Source organism: Danio rerio, chromosome 2 (assembly GCF_049306965.1).
Source record: "Danio rerio strain Tuebingen ecotype United States chromosome 2, GRCz12tu, whole genome shotgun sequence".
Lineage (NCBI taxonomy): Eukaryota > Metazoa > Chordata > Actinopteri > Cypriniformes > Danionidae > Danio > Danio rerio.
In genome coordinates, this window is record NC_133177.1 from 18,992,504 (window position 1) to 19,015,000 (window position 22,497).

The 22,497-nt window shown below is 34.3% G+C and overlaps 1 protein-coding gene across 4 annotated transcripts in view; it reads left to right on the forward strand.

The window, feature by feature from the left end:
• xrn1 (5'-3' exoribonuclease 1) overlaps window positions 1–22,497 on the forward strand; it is a 50,256-nt gene that overhangs the window by 26,120 nt on the left and 1,639 nt on the right. For 2 of the 4 annotated variants that reach the window (XM_005163318.6, XM_073914233.1), the window contains exons 19-41: window positions 46–146; window positions 412–543; window positions 2,576–2,738; window positions 3,338–3,451; window positions 3,531–3,629; window positions 3,718–3,833; window positions 7,709–7,855; window positions 7,942–8,031; window positions 8,193–8,328; window positions 8,411–8,467; window positions 9,204–9,336; window positions 9,422–9,491; window positions 9,628–9,823; window positions 12,411–12,503; window positions 12,599–12,691; window positions 14,135–14,218; window positions 15,282–15,356; window positions 16,217–16,348; window positions 16,441–16,564; window positions 16,656–16,843; window positions 19,829–19,942; window positions 20,570–20,669; window positions 20,776–20,933. In XM_005163318.6, coding sequence (XP_005163375.1) covers window positions 46–146; window positions 412–543; window positions 2,576–2,738; window positions 3,338–3,451; window positions 3,531–3,629; window positions 3,718–3,833; window positions 7,709–7,855; window positions 7,942–8,031; window positions 8,193–8,328; window positions 8,411–8,467; window positions 9,204–9,336; window positions 9,422–9,491; window positions 9,628–9,823; window positions 12,411–12,503; window positions 12,599–12,691; window positions 14,135–14,218; window positions 15,282–15,356; window positions 16,217–16,348; window positions 16,441–16,564; window positions 16,656–16,843; window positions 19,829–19,942; window positions 20,570–20,669; window positions 20,776–20,933 — 2,715 coding nt within the window. Of the gene's footprint in view, window positions 1–45; window positions 147–411; window positions 544–2,575; window positions 2,739–3,337; window positions 3,452–3,530; window positions 3,630–3,717; window positions 3,834–7,708; window positions 7,856–7,941; window positions 8,032–8,192; window positions 8,329–8,410; window positions 8,468–9,203; window positions 9,337–9,421; window positions 9,492–9,627; window positions 9,824–12,407; window positions 12,504–12,598; window positions 12,692–14,134; window positions 14,219–15,281; window positions 15,357–16,216; window positions 16,349–16,440; window positions 16,565–16,655; window positions 16,844–19,828; window positions 19,943–20,569; window positions 20,670–20,775; window positions 20,934–22,497 lie in introns of all 4 variants that reach the window. The other 2 variants (XM_005163317.6, NM_201033.2) reach the window with 1 other exon arrangement.

The window sequence follows — 22,497 nt, forward strand, 5'->3', positions numbered from 1 at the left end:
GTTATGGTGCTTTGATGAGAAATTTTTGATTTATCTGTATTGCAGGTGGAAGAGGTTGCAGCGCTGGTTCTTGGAAGATCTTTGTTTGTGAACTGGCCACATTTGATGGAAGCTCGGGTTGTAGCCGTTTCAGATGGAGAGACAAAGTAAGTTTTGTTTGTTGTATTGTTATATTTTTGCTATTGCTTATTAGTAAGGTCATGTAGCTCCCTCTAAAGCGAGTCACACACTGGACACTTCTTTACATGGTTGTCTATACATTACCAAGCAACACGGAGAGATACCAAATGCATGGCCTTCTTAAAAACTGTGTTCACAATTCTGAAAGGCAAGGCTTGGTGCAGGTTGGTGCGACCGCTGTGCAATTTACCCTCTCCTTTGGTCTGTTAAGAGTGTCTCTTTGCTTTGCAGATTTTCATTAGAGGAGCCTGCAGGATCACAGGTGTTGTACATGGAAAACAATCCACCACCCACTAAAGTCAGCCGTGTGACTGATAAAGAGCAGAAGGACTGGGTCAAAGAAGTGCAAGGCCTCACAGAGCAGTAAGCTGAAACCTTTATTAACTTTATTTATTCACGTAATTTATTAACAAGAATATTTCGTACTTATTCCTTCACTGCCTATTTGTTGCATACATATTTTGGCCTACGCTTCTGTGATGTTTTTTGCTATATCACAGGAGTAACATCTGTTTAACTGTGAGTTATCAGTAAAGTGTTTTGTCCCCTTAAATATCTCTCTGTTGAGTTCACACTATATATATATGATTCTATAATTTCAGGTTTAGATATTTTTATTGAAATGCCCCACCTGTTAGACGGTTACACTAAAAAGGTGTTAATTAATTAATTTTTTAGGTGGCATTTTTCACATTATAGTTCAGCAATAACGTATAAAAAGGAATTTTAAGAATAAACAAATTACATTTATCAGTCTGTGATAAATGTATCTCCCAAAATAATAAGTGTGTTAAATATTATTGCGCTGTACAGAATGAAAACAAAAAATAATACAGAGGCACAGAACATGCTGAACACAAACAAGCTTGTTATGCTTATGTCACATTGTCATCAAGCATGATTTTCTTGAAGGAGGTGCAAAGGAAAACTTTTTTTTTTATCTTCACTTTAAGGATTGTTTGTCACGCAGCCTAATTCCTTGAAATTATTTGTTTCACTATCATGGAGAAATTCCCCATAATTGCAACACATAACAGAAAGTGCAGTAAGAAGTGAGGGACTGTCACAACATTTGCCAAATCACAGGCTGCAGTATGATTTATTTGGTTAGCATGTGATTGAGTGAGGTTTTTATTAGTGGATATGTATCAATATTATAGCATTTTATCAAAAATGTAGCATTATGCAGGATTTTCCCAGATTAGTGAAATGTGTGGCTTCAGATCTATGAAGTATACTTTAAATGCTTCAATGTAGTTTTTTTTAAATATATTTTTTTCTATTTCTACAATTGTTATTAATAAGCAATGATTCAAACAACAGTTACATCATCACCATCAGTTACAAACAATGCAGAAATAAAAGTGAAAACCCTTGCTTGATGTGGGAAGAAATGCTAGGTGCACATAATGAACAATTTTGGGATATTATTATAATAGTATAATATATAGAGAGAGTGTACATTATCACATAGAGTGTACATGCTTAAATTGATGTGCTCTTTTGTTTTACTGAGGACCATGCTGATTCAGTATAGCTCTTCATTTATTATAAAACATGGTCTTTTTTATGAAAAAAGAAAAAAATATTTTCTTGAATATTAGGTTTATGACAGTTGTTACATTTTAGATTTTCTTTTTGCAATTAATTGCTGAAGCTTTTATCACTATAGTTTATATCACATTATTGATCTATGCTGCAGAAAAAAGTTACTTCAACAGATATAATAACAAAAACATACTTGGTGTATTGCTTTATTGTATATACATGTTCAGGGTAATCAAACGTTTCAACCAAATGAAATTGCAAAATGATTATGAAGTACAATAGGTAATGCTTTACAATAAAGTCTCGTTAGTAAATGTTAGGTAATGGACTAAAATCAACAGTGAGAAAAAGCCAGATTTATTACCGTCACTATTTTAATAATAGTTAAAAAATACAAATAAAAGTTTTATTAGTTTTGGCTTTAACTTAATTTAGACTTTTACAACTAGGATTTTAATGTGTTTTAGTCACTGAATAAAAAAAGAAAGGCAGCTAAGATTAATAAAAGCTTTTATCATGAATGAAATAAAAATAACTGATGTTTAACCACTGGAGTCTTATTACATGGTGTTAAGGTACAGTAGCCCTGTCACAGAAAGTCCAGTCAATGTGTATGTTTTTGGCCGTATTACTGTGAAAATGTTCATGAACTAATGTTGAACCAATAATTAATGTGGTTAGCATTTGGTGCTGTTTGGACTGCAAATAAAAAATAAAAAACTTCACATTATTTTAAACTATTTAGTCTAATGAATATGAAATTTTGTAATTAAATAATTATAAAATGAGCACTCATGTCTTTTTTAAGTTATTAAGTTGTCAATAATATTGTAATATTGCTTTTCAGTTTTAGCAAGCGTAAAGGCATAGCAATCAATGAGACGGATGTGTTGGTTTACGGCCAGCTGCTGACAGGCAGGAAGTATGTCATCGGTCAGAACGGAAAAGTCCATTTGGAGAAGCAGTTTGCCAAGCAGGTCCTGCCCTTTCCATATCAGACCATTGTGAAGGTAAATATTCGCACCAAAACAAAATATTCATGAATAAACGTCAGCATTAAAATTCGTAATATCTAAACTCGTTAACTCTTATTTTTCAAAGTACTAGTAAACTTCCATTGTATCTGTTTTATTCCTTTTATTCTGTGAAGATGAATTGAATTGTTCAATGTTTACAATAACTATGTTTAAAATATTACAGAATATATACATTTTTTGAATAAGTGGTTAACATTATGTTCTTCAAAAAACTTTGAACAAATGCATCAATTTCCACAAAAATATCCTAAAACTGTGTTAAACATGATAATTATAACAGTCATCTTTAATTCATTTATTAGCATGATTTATGAAAGATCCTGTGACCATGACTAGACGTGACTAGAAATGACTAGACTAGAAATCATTCTGGAAGTCATCGAAGGAATAAATTGTTTTTTTTTAAATGTTTTTAAATAGGAAAACATATTTTTTAAATTCTTCATTAGATAATTGCAGGCTTGGTGACTCCCACTTTCAGGAACGATTTTTAATGCGCTCATAAATATTCTAATTTATCTAATGATCCTTCTTAATGTTTAAATATGCCATTTATTGTTGATTCATTTCAGGATATCAAGGCCTTTGATTCCTCATTGGCGCGCTTCAAAACACTGGAGGAGCTGTTTCCTCTGGGAACCACAGTCTTTATGGTTGGAAATCCATATTACGGTGCAATGGGAGAAGTACGTACAGCTTTTTGTGCTTTCGTACTAGCTCTTGGGGTTGAATGTCAGTGATGTAGGAGGTTTTCTGTTTTCTCAGGTGCAAGACTCTAGTGATGTCATCAGTGAGGGACGAGTCAGAGTGGTTTTCTCTGTACCGTGTGAACCTCAGCTCGATGCCTTAATACAGAATCAGCATGTAAGTCTTTTAGTCTGTAGTGCAGCTTTGCCCTTTTATATTACTTTCATTTTCAGGTTTTGCTAATGGTTTCTTTTTTTCCTTTCAGAAATACTCTGTGAAGTACAGTCCCGGGTATGTACTCGCCTCACGCCTCGGTATCACTGGCTACCTCGTCTCAAGGTTCTCTGGTAGCATCTTCATCGGAAGAGGATCCAAGAAAAAGTCAGCAAAATTCTTTTTTTTTTTTTAATAATAACAGTGCCTATTTCATTTGTTTTCAATTTGCTTTAGTCAATTTCTGTGTATTGATGAAACGATTAACCGATTTTACTAATAACCGCCCTTTCATTTGTCACGGTTAATCAATCGTAAAGGCTTCTCAACACTTTGTTTCTGCATGGAACATAACTGCTACAACTAAACAAAGTTATGCCAACTGTGTCCTAGTTTAAAGGGCCAAGCTTGTACACTGAGGCTAACATGCAAGCACATTGGATTAACTATGGCTAAGAATCTTAACTAATTGCCGTTCACCATGCCGTTCACGTATTGTGTCTTTTGCGTGTGCAAGTTTGTCATTTCTTTTTTTGCGCATATATTGTGCATGCAGCACAACACGCTCACACTTTCCAGGCGCACATAGTTGAAAGAATAGTGCAAGTTCAGCAAGAGTCGCATGACAAGAACTAACCATTCAGCTTCACACACTGTATAGTAATAAAACAAAATGCAGAAAAAAAAATAAAAATACTAAACAAGTTTATAATATAGTTGATCAAAAGTGCTTTTCAGACAGAGGTTCAGCAGCCTTTGACTACATTTGTTCTCTTTAAAAGGAAAATATTTAGCTAAAATGTTGCTAAGATTTACATTAGACAAATACTTTTTTGTCATGGAATTTTTATTCTCGCAAATAGCATTTTACTCCAACCCATACACCACATGCAATCCTATCTAGCTCCAACAAAAAATCCCCAAATGAAACAATCAACAGTATTCTGAGGAAACAGCTAACTTGACCCCCAACATGTCAAAAACATAATTCATTCATTCATTTTCGGCTTAGTCCCTTCATTAATCTGGGGCCGCTACAGCGGAATGAACTGCCAATTTATCCAGCATAAGTTTTATGCAACGGATGCCCTTCCTGCTGAAACCCATCTCTGGGAAACATCCATACACACTCATACACTATGGACAATTTAGCCCACCCAGTTCACCTATATTTTTGGACTTTGGGGGAAACCAGAGCACCCGGAGGAAATCCACGCGAACGTGGGGAGAACTTGCAAACTCCACACAGAAACGGCAACTGACCCAGCCGAGGCTCGAACCAGCGACCTTCTTGCTGTGAGAAACGTCAACTGACCCAGCCAAGGCTCGAACCAGCAACCTTCTTGCTGTGAGGCGACAGCACTACCTACTGCGCCACCGTGTCGCCATGTCAAAAACAACCAAATACAATTTTTTATTCATTGTTCTGTCATTTATTTTCAGTGTAAAATAATTACTTGTTTAAATGGCACAAATATTTTTTTCACTTATTTTTAAGTCGAAAGAGAAATTGACTATTGTTTGTATTATTTAGTTACTGAGCAGCAATAAATAACTTTTTGACCTAACTGCTTCACCAAGAAGAAAAAAAATGCATTGCTTTTCTTAATTCCTAATGTCGCTAGTTAACACACTCAATGCATTTTTTTTTCCAACACATTCCATAATTTATAAAATATCAACCTCTACCCAATGGTTGATATAGTGGGTTATAGTAAAAAAATACTACATATACTATGAATAAATATGAAGTGTAAGATCAATTTATTTAAAAAACAGAATCAAAATAAAACAGTTTTGAACACATCTTTATTTTTTGAAGTATGCTATAAAATATTTCAGATTCTCTGAACTCATTGTCTCGTTTTTGTTTTACAATAAGTGAAGTTTCGAAGAGGACCATGTGATATGATTGATCACAGCTGGTCTCTTATGTGTAATAATTAGTAAGCCAGTCGGATCATACCAAAAGTACTTTAAATAGCCCAACTAGGGTTATTAAATTATTATTATCCCTCATCTTCGTTTTTAAAAGAATCCCACAAGAATCCCATATCTTCCTTTACCAGGGGGAGCTCTCAAGGACTACCCTATCGTAACCCCTTACATGCTCATTGACCAGGTGGGAGCCCTGGGCTCAATTATCTTCAAGCTCAGGGTTCTCTCCCTGACGGCATCCAAACCTGCTATTATCAAGCAATATCTAAGTGTAAACTCTTGAAAACCAAAATCGAGTGTATGTTTGCTTGAATTTTTATTTAGATTTTTTTCTGTTAACCAAGAATGCTGTGTCGTGTAAACAATTATTAAAAACAGACATTCTTTATGTTACTTTAACAGTCATTATTTAAAACAATCAAAATATGGACAACCATTTGCTAGAGCAGGTAGTTAAAGGGTTAAAATAAGCTTTCGTGTGATTTTTTTTCTTCTTCTAAACTAGTAGCGTTTTGAAATTAATGAATGCATAATAATCATGTTAACCGTGAAACCTTGATTCCTCAGACTATAATCATACAACCAAAATCTATAACCGTTGTCTCCCTATTTCTATGTACTCTACCAAATCTCTGAGAAATATTCTCTTAAAAGCACCACTTTCCTTCTTCTTCGCTGTATTTAATAATGCATAGAATTAGTTTTTCATCATTTGTCCTACTGTACAGGGGTAAGAATAATTCTGGGCTTGACTGTACTTTTGTTTTATGGTTAAATCAACTTTATATATGAATATAAAGTGTGTTTTCAGTGTTTTGCTAGTTTGTAGTGCTTTTTATTTATTGAAATGAATCAATATATTAATATATATCATTAAAATAGCTTTTAATAAAAGTTATTGGCCATTAAAATATGTTTTTTTCATTTTTGAGTTGATCAATGTCAGATATTTAATTGTGCATCTAACACTTAGTTGAAGCTGATCTTAAAACACTGAGATCATGTAAAACTCACAATTAGTACATTAGTTTTTGCCTAACTCACTTGTATTTTAAATAATTTTTGTTTTTTTTTATTTGTTTATTTATTTGTTTGTTAGTTTGCTTGTTTGTTAGCTAGTTAGCTAGCTAGTTTGTTTGTTTATTTGTTTGTTTTGTTAGTTTGTTAGTTAGCTTTTTTGTTAGTTAGTTAGTTAGTTTGCTTTTTTGTTAGTTTGTTTGTTTGTTAGTTTGCTTGTTAGTTAGTTTGTTTAGTTAGTTAGTTAGTCTGTTTGTTAATTTGCTTGTTAGTTCCTTTATTTATTTTGTTAGTTTTGTTTGTTAGTTTGCTTGTTAGTTAATTTTTTGTTAGTTTGTTTGCTATTTTGTTTGTTTGTTTGTCTGTTTGTTAAATAGTTTGTTAGCAAGTTAGTTTGTTTGTTTGTTTGTTTGCTTGTTAGTTAGTTAGTTAGTTAGTTTGTTTGTTTGTTAGTTAGTTAGTTAGTTTGTTTGTTAGTTAGTTAGTTAGTTAGTTAGTTAGTTTGTTTGTTTATTAGTTAGATTGTTTGTTTGTTTGTCTGTTTGTCAAATAGTTCATTAGTGAGTGTTTGTTTGTTTTGTGAGTTTGCTTGTTAGTTTGCTTTTTAGTATGTTAGTTTGTTTGTTATTTTGTTTTTTGTCTGTTTGTTAAATTGTTTGTTTGTTTGTTAGTTTGTTTGTTTGTTTGTTGAATAGTTTGTCTGTTTGTTAAATAGTTTGTTAGATTGTTTGTTTGTTTGTTTGTCTGTTTGCTAAATAGTTTGTTAGTGAGTTTGTTTGTTTGTTTGTTTGTTAGTTTGCTTGTTGGTTAGTTAGTTTGCTTGTTTGTTTGTTATTTTGTTTGTCTGATAGTTAGTTAGTTAGTTAGTTAGTTAGTTAGTTAGTTAGTTAGTTAGTTAGTTAGTTAGTCAGTTAGTTAGTCAGTTAGTTAGTTGGTTAGTTTTATACAAGTGTTTTGCAAATATCAACAGTTTATCAAAATTTTAATATTTGACCATTCAGGAAATTTTATTAGAATGATTTCATATATAATGTAAATAATTTTTGTCTGTAAATGAATGTCTTTTAAATGCTTTTGGCTCTGTGCAGTCCACATGGAGAGCAGAAAGTCAACGTAGGCCTTAATCTCAAGTTCAACAAAAAGAACGAGGAAGTTCCTGGCTACACCAAGAGAACAGAGAAGGAGTGGCTCTACTCTGCTGCTGTTGAGGAACTAATAGCTGAATACCTAGAACGGTGTGTTTGTGTATTTGTGGTCATAGTTAAAACTTCCACATTACCACCAGCACCTAAGTTTTTTTATGTCTTTATTTTTGTCATAGATTTTCAGAGGTGTTTGACCATGTAGCACGAAACAGCCACGATGACATATTTTACGAAGACGACATCTGGCCGGGAGAGGATGAGAATGGGTGTGTATGCAAACCAGCAGTCGTGCATGGAATTCATATGCAATGTCCTACTTTATTTCCATTACAAATTTTTACAGAAAGCTGCACTTAATAGTATGCCAGAGTTAATGATTATAATTTGACTGTTTCTTATTGTGATGCTTAAAAATAAATTAATAAAGAGTGGAAAAGGTCCAAGAGATCCAGGGCTGGTTGAAAACGCATCCAGTGAGCTCCATCTCCAGAGCATCATGTGATCTGCAGATCCTGGATGCTGGTATTGTGGAGAAGATTGAGGAGGAGCTGGAGAAAACGAAGGTGAGGATCACATACAAAAATTGACAATCACAGTTACTGTTGCTGGCATTACGTTAACAATGTGTTGATTTCTGGATTACAGGCAAAGAAGATGAACAAGAAAGTGCGGGTCACCGTGAAGCCCCATCTGCTTTTTAGGGTTTGTGTCTGTGTGTCAGTGTGTATGCTTAAGGAATGTGATATCTATGTATTGACATGCAAAGCCCTAATTGCACATGTAAATTACAGAGACGTCTAATTGATGTGTATGTTTTCATCTGGTATACATAGGGTTTATAATCTGCAATGTGTCTCTGAGACATTTCCTGTCAGAAGATGTTAAATAGATGTTTAGAATGTGTTTAACATGGTTAGGTCAGATTGTTGGTTTTCACACAATGCACTTTTTAAAATGCATTTTGCAAACGCATGCGTGCTCTCTTGAGTATAGCAGCCTAAACTATAGCTGTCTAAACTAGCTATACATCAAATAAGTTAGTATGTCTGTGTAGCTGCTTAACAATTTCATTTGACAAACTGTTTTTTAAATGGTAAAACTTGTTGACAAAGTTTTGCCTGAGTGCTTTGTAAGCTGTATAAAAATAGGGTGATGTGGGGAAAAAGTAAGAAAGAAGGAAATAGATCAATACAGAAAGAGATCAAGAAAGAAAGGAAGAAAAGAGATAGAAAGAGATTAATATAGAAAGAAAAAGAGATTGCTAAAGGAAGAAAGAGATCAACAAAAAAGGAAGAATGTATGTAAGAAAGAGACAAATAAGGGAAGAAAGAGATTAAGAAATAAAGAAAAAAGATTGATAAAGAAAGAAAGAAAGAGATTGATAAAGAATTGATTAACTTTGAAGTAAACGTATATGTGTGTTACTTTGTTTGTTCAGCCTCTGGAGCAGCAGCACGGTGTTGTTCCAGATCCTGATTCAGAATATCATCTGTTTGACCGTGTGGTCAATGTGAGAGAGAGCTTTTCTGTTCCACTCGGCCTTCGAGGAACCATCATCGGCATCAAAGGAGGTACAAGTGTAAACCTGGCACAAACTCTTTGGTTTCATTCAGAATTTAGTTTTCTCATTCAGCTTCCACTTTTATTGTTCAACAGCTGACCGTGAGGCTGAAATTCTATATGAGGTGATATTTGATGAGGAGTTTGCTGGAGGACTCACTATCAGGTACAGTCGATTTTTGCTCTCTGTAGACAACACACATTTGTGTCAATAAAATTAATAATAATAATCAGCATAGATCTATTATAATGTTCATAATGTAAAATGAGTGTCAGACAGTGTATTGATTGTGTGTGTTTAGGTGTTCTCCTGGCCGTGGGTATCGTTTGCCCCCTAGTGCCTTAATCAACCTGAGCCATGGCAGCAGGAAGGAGCTGGGCTCACACAAACTCACTGCCATCGTCAAACCTCAACCCTCATCTTCATCACAAATCTCAAACAAGAGCCAGCTGGGTGGCCTTAATCACTCACCACGCTCACCGTTCATACCTACACAGGTAATGGACACACACTCATACCTAGGCCCACACGGAATCTGCGCACGCAGACTTTTAGCCCATCATTGATTGTTTATTTACTTGAGTGAATGGATGTAAATTCATATTTATTCAATTTTTTATATTAATTTCAGTAATAGTATTGACTTATATGAAAATATTCATATGATTTATTTACTGTATAGTTTGTAAAGTAATATTTTTTCAAAATATTTTTGCCTTTTATTAGATATATTATATGAGAGACTTTCTTAGTTTACTAAATAAAGTGGATCTAATTGGATTTGCATTGTAAACATTAAACAAAAGTTAAAAAGGTATTACTTTTTATATATTAAGGTTTTAGTTATGATACTCTCAAAAAATAATTCAGTGTAAATCCGCAGATTTTTAACTCAATTCTGCGCAGAAATAGCAAACATTCTGTCTGGCCCTACTCATGCCTCATAAACAAGGCTAAAGTCATTATAAAACATCCTGTTAGTGAAATAGCCATTTCAGACCAGTAGTTGTTAAATAATGAGATGAGCAAACTCAGGTACACACAAAAACCAAACAATAAAGATGCTTTCTTTCTGACAAATAGTCCTCGCTGTGTTTAAAATCACACTTCCATACTATATAGAACATGGTTTTCTAATAGTCATGTAATAAATACATTTTAAATGTAGCTCATACTCGAGTAGTGTTCATTACTTTAGTCTGTAAACCTATTCTATGATTCACTCTCCGGAGCTGAAGGTGGCGGTAGTGGGCCAAAATGCTGGATGCCAACCACCTTAAAATGTGTATTTATGTGTATGTTGTGTATGATGTGTATGTTGTGTGTATGACTTCACTGTGGACGGCAAAGTAAGAATCTCATTGTACAGGGAGACGTGTTTCCTTAATGTGCACATGACAATAAACAGTTGAATTGAATTAAAACTGCGAGAAGACGAAAGATGATGATGTTGCAGCCATAGACATCTATTATACAGGGTTTTTCTCAATTCTTAAGAACAGAGAGAACGGACTGGCGTTCTTGTGAAGTCCGGTCTTGCCAGGTCACTTCGGAAGAACTTGGGAGATCGCAGAACATGTCCTCTGAGTAATGAAATGCTGCGTTCTTCCCTGGTTCTTCCTGAAGGTCTTGTGACCTTTATGCATTTTTAACTGAAAATTAATTAAACATTACAGCATTCATTCAATGATTTATTGTTTTTTCCCCTTTATATACATGCACTAAAACCTTACAAATATACGTTGCACAATACAAATAAAACAGATTTTAAAATCAATTTCAGCAAATAAACACCCTTAATGTGTTTATGTCTTTATTAAGATTTCTCTGAACTTTTATGATAACTCCATATAAAATGCTTCGCGTCCTACATCCTTTATTCAGTTCTGGGACTTCTTGAGCGAGTTTGGTGCTCAAGTCTGCATTGGTGAATCCTCAATACCAAGAACACATCCAGGAACTTTCATGCGTCTTCAGTTTTTACGGTCTTAAGTTTTGGAACTGCACTTTGGCAGTTGATAATGATGTTACATGAGAACACGAGGACATGAGAATGCATATTGAGAAACATCCAATGATTACGGTTGCAACCCGCATGCTGACTATGATGGTCGGGAAAGGACATTAAAACAAACTTTATTGTATAATTTAATAAATTATACAAATAATTACTGTTTCTAGCGACAACTGCTCATGCATGCAAGTTGATAAAATAGATGTAACCGTTCACATGCATTCATTCATTCATAAAGTCATAGTTATACAGGACAGTTGTTACTGATACACGCTAACACATACGCGACATCGACATGCATGCTGTTGACATACATTTTGCACTACAAGCTGAAGCGAGGGGTGTTTCCAAATCGCATTATCAAGTAGTTGCTCTGTGGTTCACTTCATTTTACCATAAATTGGTTCACAAACAAGGCACAATTCTCAATGCTGGTCTTTCAGAAAGATTGATCCTAAAAGACAATGGTGTGCTGAATATAATGCCGCACTAAAAACGTGGGAGTAACGGTTTAATTATTTGATCACTGTTTTTGTTTTTATTATGGATTGTGTGATATGTACCAAGTATTTAAGCATTAAACCTAAAATACAGAATTGTCCATCTGCATGTGTATTTCCGAGCATGCTTCACGCAGGTGAGTGGACTTTCTAAACCACCTGTAGGAGAGTTTTTCTCTCCATATGGACCAGACACTTTCCTACAAACACTCCATTTCATGGATTTAATAAAAACAGTAATAATAATATGTTAAAAGCAACTGCTACACTAACTAACCGGTCACAGCACCTTTAGTATTTCTGATCTTAGGTGATTTTTACTTGCTTCTTTTATTCTCGTTTAAGTCGTTTCGCAAAGCTTTTGCGAAATTAATAAATATTGATGTAGACTGTCAAACTAACATGATTGTTCTTTTCAACATTAGAGGAAATAAAAATAATAAACATGTAAAAGGTACATGGCCACTTATTGAAGTACCTAATGTTCTTGGTTACTATTGTGAACACTAACCAATTTTTCTTGAGGATCACCTGGCTGATAGTATTTATTTATTTTTATCTTGACAGCAGCAGAATGGCAGACAAAGTTTTAATCTCAGGGGTGACACTCAGGGCAACAGGAACTCGCCACATAAAGCCCTCAACCAGAGAAACCAACAAAAGGTATGAAGTGTGAGGTTAATAGGCCTTTTCTGCTGTGGGGGTTTGTCCATAATGCATTATAATACACTTCTATGTTTGTTTGTGTTTCTGTATAGGGGTCTAGTAATGAGAAAGAGTTCAGTAATGTATGGCAGTCCCTTCAGAATTCAGCAATGCCCCAGAAACCACCAGCCCACTGGCAAAATAATGTAGGTACCTTCTCTTACTCTGTGTGCTTGTTTGTGATTAGGGTTGTAACCATTTGCTAAAACAATTTTAAAAATAAATATGTCGATTACAGTAAATACATTTCCTTTAATGCATTCAGTAGGGAATTTTTTACAAAGCAGCTTGAATAAAAAATAGGAACAAGAAATTGGTCAAAAAGGCATAATTAGGCAGAAAATATATTACAAAAATGGTGTTATTTCATGACAAATGTCATGAGCACATTCATGTAATATGAGCAAGTGAATCTCTTTGCTGATGTGCCGATTTCCTTCGTTCGTGCACAAAACTTCTTGCGTGATTAACAATAACCAAAACACTAAAAATAGGCCTACATATTAAATTTTATTTTCTAAGAAACCATAACTTTTTTTAGCTGTAGGTTATATGAGATATTTCAAGTTTCAATCACTTAAAGACACAGAGAATAGACGGTGAATGAATATATGTTATGTTAAAAACATTTCAACATGCAAAAGGTGCACCATACTAATCAAATAAAAACATTTGTAAACAGAAATATATCTAAGGCAAGCAGAAATGTAACTAATATAAAATAGGGGGAGAAAATCAAAAGGTATAGGTTGTTTTTATTCACGTGGTTCTGGTGACACTCAAAATTCAGATGAGGGGCAGGAAGTAAAAAAACTGAATGGGAGACACAGAGAAAAGTCTGTATTTTTACAATTTATACCATATTTCAAAGAAGATATAAATAGAAAATGATCACAAATGTTGGGCATGATCCTTATATCATAAAGAGGGCCGAGTTTTTTCTACTGAGCTAAAATATATTTGCCTGTCATCAAGGCGGCAGATACTGTATAATCTATGTTAAATGAAAAAACACTAGAGTAAATACTAAAGTGTTTGGAAGCATACTATAGATTATTACTTGAATTAAACTGTCGTAGTAATTATATTGTTGCTGTGTTATGAAACTACTGTAGTCATAAACAAATTATTTTATAAGATTCAGTTTCTTTAATTATACACCATCACAATACACCAAAGATTGCACTAACATTACAGTAATTATTACAGATTACTCTGCTACAGTATTCTGTAGCATGTTTATTATGAATTACAGTACAGTTTTTTTTTTTTGTTTTGTTATTGTGCTGTCAGGAAAGAAAAGTGTTGCACGGTTAGGGATTTTGTATATCACAGTAAATGAATCAGAAAATAGAGAGAACAAACCTACTTTTCTTCATGAGAAATTTCAGTTCGGTTTAAGTTCTACAATTTAAAATTAAAGCTAAAAATTTGTATTGATGAAAACTGTGCGAAACTATTGCAAATGCTTTTTCTAATAAAAATGACAATTTATTAGTTATGAAGCTGTTTTAATTCAAAATATAAAAATCTGCATAATGAATTTAGTTATAGCAATGGTACTAATTGAGTATTGTTACATCTGACAGGCTGGTAAAAGCCAGATGCCACATCAGAATCAGCTGGAAGGACAAAATAAACAGAGCCAAGGCAACGACACATCCATCAAACTTGTATGTATTCATATTTCATACCACATTGTATAATTTGGCTGTCAAGCAGCATGATGTACATTCACTACTTATAAAACATTATGTAAGAGATGATCAACTGCTCGCCAATGCATTTAAAAAGGAGACAGAGGCAAAGAATGCCTAGGTAAAGTCTAAAATCATTTAATGCACAACAAGATGTTGTTTATCCTATTTCATTTGTTGCTCCAGACATGTTAAAACTAGCATTGCTTTTTGCTTAATAATTGACCAAATAGGTAAAAATTTTAATAAATTACAACCTGTTCTATCTGCCCACTTTGAATCAGTCACAGGCAGACAAACAAACAGAAAATTGTGAATCGCCGTGTCCGAAATCACATACTTTCCTATTATACAGTATGCTAAAAACATACTTAATTTATTATTGGGTGTGAAGCGATGCAACTGATGCAGGGAGGTCAAGTGATAAGGACAAATGGCAGTAATGCAGTATCCAGATGCAGTACATATGGAAATGACACCGGCATATCTAAAAGCTCTGTCAATGACTTACTATGGTTACTACTAATGTCAAACGGTATAGCGCACTTATTTAGAACTGTGATCAATTCTGACTGGATCTACATGCGCATTAACAGATTTTATTTCACACCTTCCAGTTAATCAAGCTCAAAATTCTGTAAAATGAAATATTTTACAGTTCACAGAAATAAAGGTACGAGTGGTTTGTAAATAACATGCCCTTATTTATATCTTAAGGGTAATTATTAGTTACTAAAATGTACAAAAGTGTACTTCTTTGTATCTTTTAAGTAATAATAATAATATATATATATATATATATATATATATATATATATATATATATATATATATATATATATATATTTGAGGTACCAATTTTAAGCCTTTAAATACAAATGTGTACCTTTTAAAAAAGGTAACACCCCAGTGACATCTCGGCTACCTTTGTTTCCGAGGGTGCACCCTTATACACTGTTATATGTTATATTATGTTGTCATCTTTTATATAAGACTAAATGCCTTATTTGTTGATTTTTGTTTATTATTATTTTTTCAGGGTTTGGGTGGTAATATTAGACTCCTGAAGAGAAATGAGGATCTAAATACCGCTCTGCAGGGGCCTTCAAATAAGGTACGTTTAATAGTGATTGTGTGTGTTGCGAATGTTCAAGGAATAGTTCCCTCAAAAAAACAAAAGTTTTGAAAATCCTCCATCCTCCAGACCTGTCTCAGATTTGTTTGTTCCTGCAAGAAAAAAGAAAAAAAAAGAAAGAAAATACAATAGTGAACATTTGAAGTGGATCAAAAAGTTTTTCAAAAATGTCTTTAAACAAGAATAGGTATTGTTCAATAGTTTTAAAATGACTTTGATGAAAGTATACTGTACTACTGTATATATGTAGAATTTTTTTTGTCAGACAATGGTGTTTTGTTTTGCTTGGACTCTTGTGTATTCCAAACCCATTGCACATTCTTGGCTCCCCTTTTCAAGTTTGTGTATATGAAAAATATTCATAAAACGGATATGGTGCAGTAGTATTAGTTATCAGAAATAAGAGAACCATACAGACTATGAACAACATTAGACAGCATAAACGTGTGAACTCTAATTTTTTAGTTCTTACTGCGTTGAAAAACATCTTGTATCATATATCAACATAAGCAGACGTCAGCCAATGTTTCAGCTAAAGATAAAAGCTGCAAATAAATCTGAACAAAAGTCTCTCCGTCCCCATTATCCATTCTTGGCTTTCCATTCAGCCCCTATCTAAATAAAACCAAGTACGTGACTGTGTGGATTTCAGGTAGAGTCACGAGTAGATTGGCATGCAGGTGCCACTATCTAAAATAAATACTTACTGCTCTTTCACTATTGCCCAGTCATGTACTGCCCATTGAAATAAATTTGAAGCACTACCTTAAACTATGTGTATTTATTGCTATGATCAGTGTAAGACATCTTACTTCATATATGTATTTATTTACTTACAGGCATCTACAGAGTTTGAGGAGCTTATAGCCAATCTTAAAATCTCAAAGGATCCTGAACCTCCTCAGCATGAACCACCTAAAGAGCCCAAGGCCCCGTCAGCAGAGCCTCTCTCCCCACAATCCTTTGCCATGGTGCACAATCCACTTTTCTGTCTTCCACAGTGATAAAGTTTAGTTATTTAAATATCTTTATTAATCCAAACACATTTGCTTTCTCTGAGCAGAAGGGAACTCTAGTATTGAAAGAGATGTTGAAGATCGACAGCTCCGGAGCAAGTTCCTCTGCCCCTGATTCTGGCGGCCCCAATGCCCAGCAGCAGTGCAAGAGACGCTCCAGCAAGAAACTAGGTACTGCAGTTTGAGGAAGTCTGTGCAAATTTAAGTCATTCATTAGATGATGATTGACTGTGAGTAATTTTGGGAGTTGTTTGTCCCTCAGCTGCTCGGATAAACACTCCTCAGCCTGAAACAGCTCCGGCTGCTGCTGCTGCTCCTCCTCCTCCTCCTCCTCCTCATCCTCTGGCTGGTCAGCCACCCCTCCTGCCCAGCATGGCCACTGAACTAGGACGGGTGTGCATGGGGCTCCGGATGGGACCTCCAGAGTTTGCCTTCCTCCGCAACAGACAGGTTCGTCCATCTCAAAATCTGCATATCTTGTGTGTCTTTTTAGGGATACTTGTTTGTGAATGCACAAAACTACATGTAATACACACACTAATTCCATCAAATCAATTCAAACTCAAATTAGGGGTGTGCAATATTAATGTTTGTGTATTCTTTTGAGGATATTTTCATAATGAGTGATTGACGTAATTGTCCGTTCAAGTGTTTTGTTTCATAATTGCTGATTTATTTAGAAATGATGGGTAGATTTTTGACTCAAATGAGTTCAAAACAAATTGATTAATGAAAGGAACATTGCAGTGTCACTTTAGTATGCACAGATGTTCTGCTCTGGCTTTGATTTGAGCTATTATGATTGCCAGAACAAGAAAAATTAAACCAAGTATAAACTTAAATGGCATAAACTGAACTTTTGTAAAATATAAAAGGATCAAGCTCTGACATTCAGAAGCACTCATGTTTGTGTGATATTACATAATTATATCATAACTTATGATTATAAAAATCATACATACAGGGTTATTTTTGATTATAAGAGCTGCTCAAGATCCAATAATAACTAGAACTCAGGACTTAAGAGTAAAATATCTGTTATCAATAAAGGAGTTGATTGAGGAACCCAGAGAGGAGCAAAAACAGGAGACTAAGTAATGCTAAAGAAAGATCATATACATGCATATTTTTTAACAGGATGCTTTACAAAAATCTATTTGTTCATATTAGTTTAGTCAGTACTGAAGCCACACCTGGAGCTGATCTAACAAAAAGTCTCACGATAACGGTCCAAAAATGTGCACACCCAAATTTGTATGTTAAGAAAAAATCTGTTTGGTGACTAAAATGTTATTTTAATAAGTATATCGGTTTAGTAAAGCTGAATTGTTCAAATGCATTAGCATAAGCATGTTACCTAAATACACTTAGAAATAGATACAAATAAATCAACAATTTTGAAAATATAAATATTCAAAATGGGGTCTACTATTTTATGCTGATGTAACCCACCGGTACTGCTGCACCCAACATGCTCTGAGCTGGGATCGAACCAGCGATCCTTTGCATAGGAGTCGGTTTCTTTAACAAGGAGGCTAAAGACCAAGACCTCTAGCGTCTGTCACTGGAGCACCTTTAGAGGTCAACGGAGTGAGGTTTACCAGCATAGCACTATGGTAACACGTTGATGTCTGGTACACTTGTTTCATTGGCTTTATTTATGGAGCACATTTAAATATTCAACAGATATTGACCAAAGTGCTTTACAAAAAGACCAGCATACAAAATATATATAAATGCAAAATATATTAAAAAGATAAAAAATAATTATTTGCAATCAAAAAGCAAGAGACAGAAAGCGATTTTAAAAAAAAAAAATTTTATTATCATTTATTTTTTTTATTAGACTTAAAAGCACCAAGGGACGAACATGACCTAATATGTAAAGGCAGACCATTCCACAGATGGGGAGCTATGACAGAAAAAGCCCGGTCACCTCTTGATTTCAACCATGTTTTGGGAACATCTAGCTGAAACTTGTTTTCCGACCTGATTGGCCTCAATAAAGATTGCTAGTGAAGAAACTGACCAATGTAAATAGGTGCCAGACCATTCAAACCTTTAAAAACAAGTAGCAATCATTTGTATTGACACCTTAATTGGACTCGGAGCCAGTGAAGAGGTGATAAAACTGGTGAGATACAAGAAAATAATTTGTCCCAGTTAAAAGTCTAGCAGCTGCATTTTGAACCATCTGCAGGCGTGCAATTGAAGCCTGCGAACTTCCCGAATACAAAGAGCTGCAGTAGTTCAATCTGGACATAATAAAAACATTGATGAAGGTTTCCAAGTCTTTAAAAGACAGAAAAGGTTTCAATTTGGCAATGTTCCTAATTGATAGAAACCACTTTTGACGACTGAATTTATTTGCTTTTCAAACTTTAACTCAGTGTCAAAGATAACTTTAAGATTTTTTACGTGTCTGTGGACCTTAGGCTTGAGCAAACCTAATTGATTAATTGTAGATACACGGACACTCAGAGGGCCAAACACTAGTACTTCAGTTTTTGATTCATTTAAATGTAAAAATTTACCAGCCAACCATTCCTTAATCTCGTTAAAACGGGTAAAAGAGGTCTGTAAAACAGACCTTTTCTCCATTTTTATGGGCATATAAAGCTGAGTATCATTGGCATAGAGATGGTAGCTACATTTTAATATTTTAGCAAATTAAACAAAAGGACTCAAAAAGATTTTTCGTTTTTGGAGTGACATGTCAGTCGAACATCGTTAAAACCACAATTATGACATTCTTATCTTAAATATTACACTCTTAACTGTATTATAAATTTGAGAGGTAAGGGTAGGTTTCTAATAATCTACAATGGGCTGGGCGATTAATCGAAATCAACATTCAGAACCTATAATCGATCTCATTTTTTTCCAGGTCAATTTTTTAATTACTTTTCCTAGTTCTTTTTTTTTTTTTACTTTTTTAAAAACAAATTTAGTCAATGTGTGTTTTTGATTTCATTTGTTAAAAGTTGATGTTCATTAAATAATCATAGATAGTGGATCGAGTGTGTTTCCTTCAATTAATTTATAATCAAGTAATGCACACTTCATATAAAAATCTCTCGCATGTAATATGTGAGCGTATTTACTGTACAAAACCTCTCAGTGAACTATGCGGGCAAATATAAATAAATAAATAAATAAATAAATAAATAAATAAATAAATAAATAAATAAAATATTCATTTATTAATGGTAATCGAGTTAAAATGTTCAAATCCAAACCAGCCAAATCGCCCAGCCCTACCACAGTGTGCACGAAATTTCTTCATCATATGTAACAGAGTTCAGTTTTGAATTTGGTTAGGTGTTTTTAAATTAACTTTTCTCAGAAACTGGACGAATGATAACAATATACATATAATGGCCTTGTTTTGCTCCATCTTTTCATATCATTTGCTCTTTTCTCTATGTTCTGCAGAGTCTGATCTTGTGTCAGGTGAAGTTGTCGAATGGTCTGATGGTTCACGGCCCTCAGTGTCAGTCAGAAACCGAAGCTAAAGAGAAAGCTGCTCTCTTCACCCTTCAACGATTGGTAACTCGCTGATCATAATGTTGTAATATTCCTAATGAGCAAGCTCATGAAGAGTTAAAGTCAAAATTATTATTGTTAGAATTATTATTAATTTTTTTCTTTTCTTTTTTGAATATTTCTCAAATTATGTTTAACAGAAAGGAGAGTTTGTAGCAGAACAGAAAAGGAGTTTGTAATATTATTTAAAACCATTTTAAGGTCAATATTATTAGCCCCTTTAAGCAATATTTTTTTGATCGTCTATAGAAGAAACCATCGTTATACAATAACTTGCCTAATTTCCTGCCTAGTTAACCTAATTAACCTAGTTAAGCCTTTAAATGTCACTTTAAGCTGAATACTAGTGTATTGAAAAATAACTTGTAAAATATTATTACTGTCATCATGGTGAAGATAAAATAAATCAGTTTTTAGAAGTGAGTTATTAAAACTATAATGTTTAGAAATGTGTTGAAAAAGTCTTCTCTATGTTAAACAGAAATTAGGGAAAAATATACAAGGGGGCTCATAATTCTGCCTGTATGTTAGTAGCAGCACTATATGTCATGATTAAATACAGTCAAGTCTGCAGTAAGTTTTAGTGCATAACTCTTTGTCCACTGCTGAATGAAGTCTGGTTTTCTGCAGAACTCGCTGGGCTCTTTCCCATTGCCTCCTCCCATATTCCCTGGAGTCCAGCAGATGAGACCGCTTGCACCTCATCCCTCCATGTTCGGACAGCCAGGAGGTCTGAGTCACTGCGTTGTCAATTTTCTCTTATTCTCTACAGTTGTTGTTTTAATGCAGATGTCCTCATGTTTACACTTGATATGACGCATTATTTATTTACACAGGTGGGTTTCTGATGCCCCCTCAAGGGTACGGGCCTCTTCCCTGGGGGATGCAGTTTCCCCATCAGGGGCAGCCGTTCTTTGGAGGAACTTTTCCTGGAGCACGAGGCCCTGTGCCATCAGCAGCCGGCGGATCCCATAACCAGTTTGTTCCCCTTCAGGTAATGATTTGCGTCTAGACATGCACACGGAAATCAGTGGCTGTGTTTACACTTAGCATAGATAACATTTTGTTAGAATGTGAAATCTGAAAGGTCCCGTGAAGTGCTTTGAAATGTGCATTTTTACTCTGTTTCATGTAATCGAACTGAATCACGAAGAGAGGGTGGGACGTAGAGTAGCTTCTCCCCTCTTAAAAGCTAGCCAATAGCTTTTTATTTTATTACAGCACTGCCAGTGAGAGGGGTTTAGATTAAGTGCATCAAAGTTCACCTTCAGTGCACCTTAAGTTCACGTGTTTCAAAACAAGGTATTTTAAAGAAGGTTGGAAAATTGTTACCATTGACTTCAAAAGCATTTCTCCTCTACTATGGATGTCAATGGCTGCCGCTTTCAAGCACTCTTCAGAATATGGTCTTTTGTTTTTTAACATTAAAAATTGAACAATATCAAGTTAGAAACAACTTGAGGTTGAGTAAATACTGAAAAACTTTTTTTTTTGGTGAACTATCACTTTAAATCATTAAATCAACAAAAAAAACAACAACAACACGTATCTGTATATAATCATCCTGGCTTCAAGTATAAAATTCATTACTAGATGCTGGTATAAACCTAATCTATCACAAATGCAAGATTTGATTGATGTTTGGAAAAATATTTTAGTTATGGAGAAAATTACATGCAGTGTGCAAAACCAAAAAGATATATTTGTTGACTTCTGGTTTAAATGGATTGAGTACATTGCACCCATTCAACCTAATGTCTTTTTGCCATAGACCATTTCAATGTGGTCATGTCACTGGCCTATGAACATTTCCTGCTTGTTATCAAACTATTTCATAACTGTAACAAGAGGCAATTCAATCATAACGTCATGTTAAAACAGCTCTTATAGCATTATTTATCAATATGTGGCTCTTTTTTTAATTCTTGGAAGCTATAGAAATTAAAAATGTAAAACATGTTAGGACCATTGTTATCGTTTGCATCCCTCAAAATGGTCTATAGAAGAAAATATTGCACCCACCCCTCTTTCTTCTGTATATAGTTATAATAGTAATAATAATAATTCCTTACATTTATATAGTGCTATTTCTGTACACTCAAAATACTTTACACATTTTGGGGGTAATCTCCTCATCCACCACCAGTAGGCAGCATCCATCTAGATGACGTGACGACCAATAGGTGTGAAGGAGACAGTGATGAAGCCAATTATAATATGGGAATGGTTAGGAGGCTATGATAGACTGAGGCCAGTGGGCAAATGAGGCCAGGATCCCGGGGTTAAAACCCCTACTCTTCTTCAAAGGACATCCTAGGATTTTTAATGACAGCTGAGAGTCAGAACTTCGGTTTAACTTCTCATTCGAAAGACGGCACTCACTGAACAGTATAGTGATATGATGTAAATGATGTAAAATAAGGCAAAGGGATATGTTGTTCTGTTCCTGTCATGAAGAATTTAGTTTCCTGTTTGATACCTGATTAGAAATTTGAAAAGTGAAATGTCTACTGATGCTGTGGATTGTATTTCTTTGCAATAAAAACTTTATACAAAAC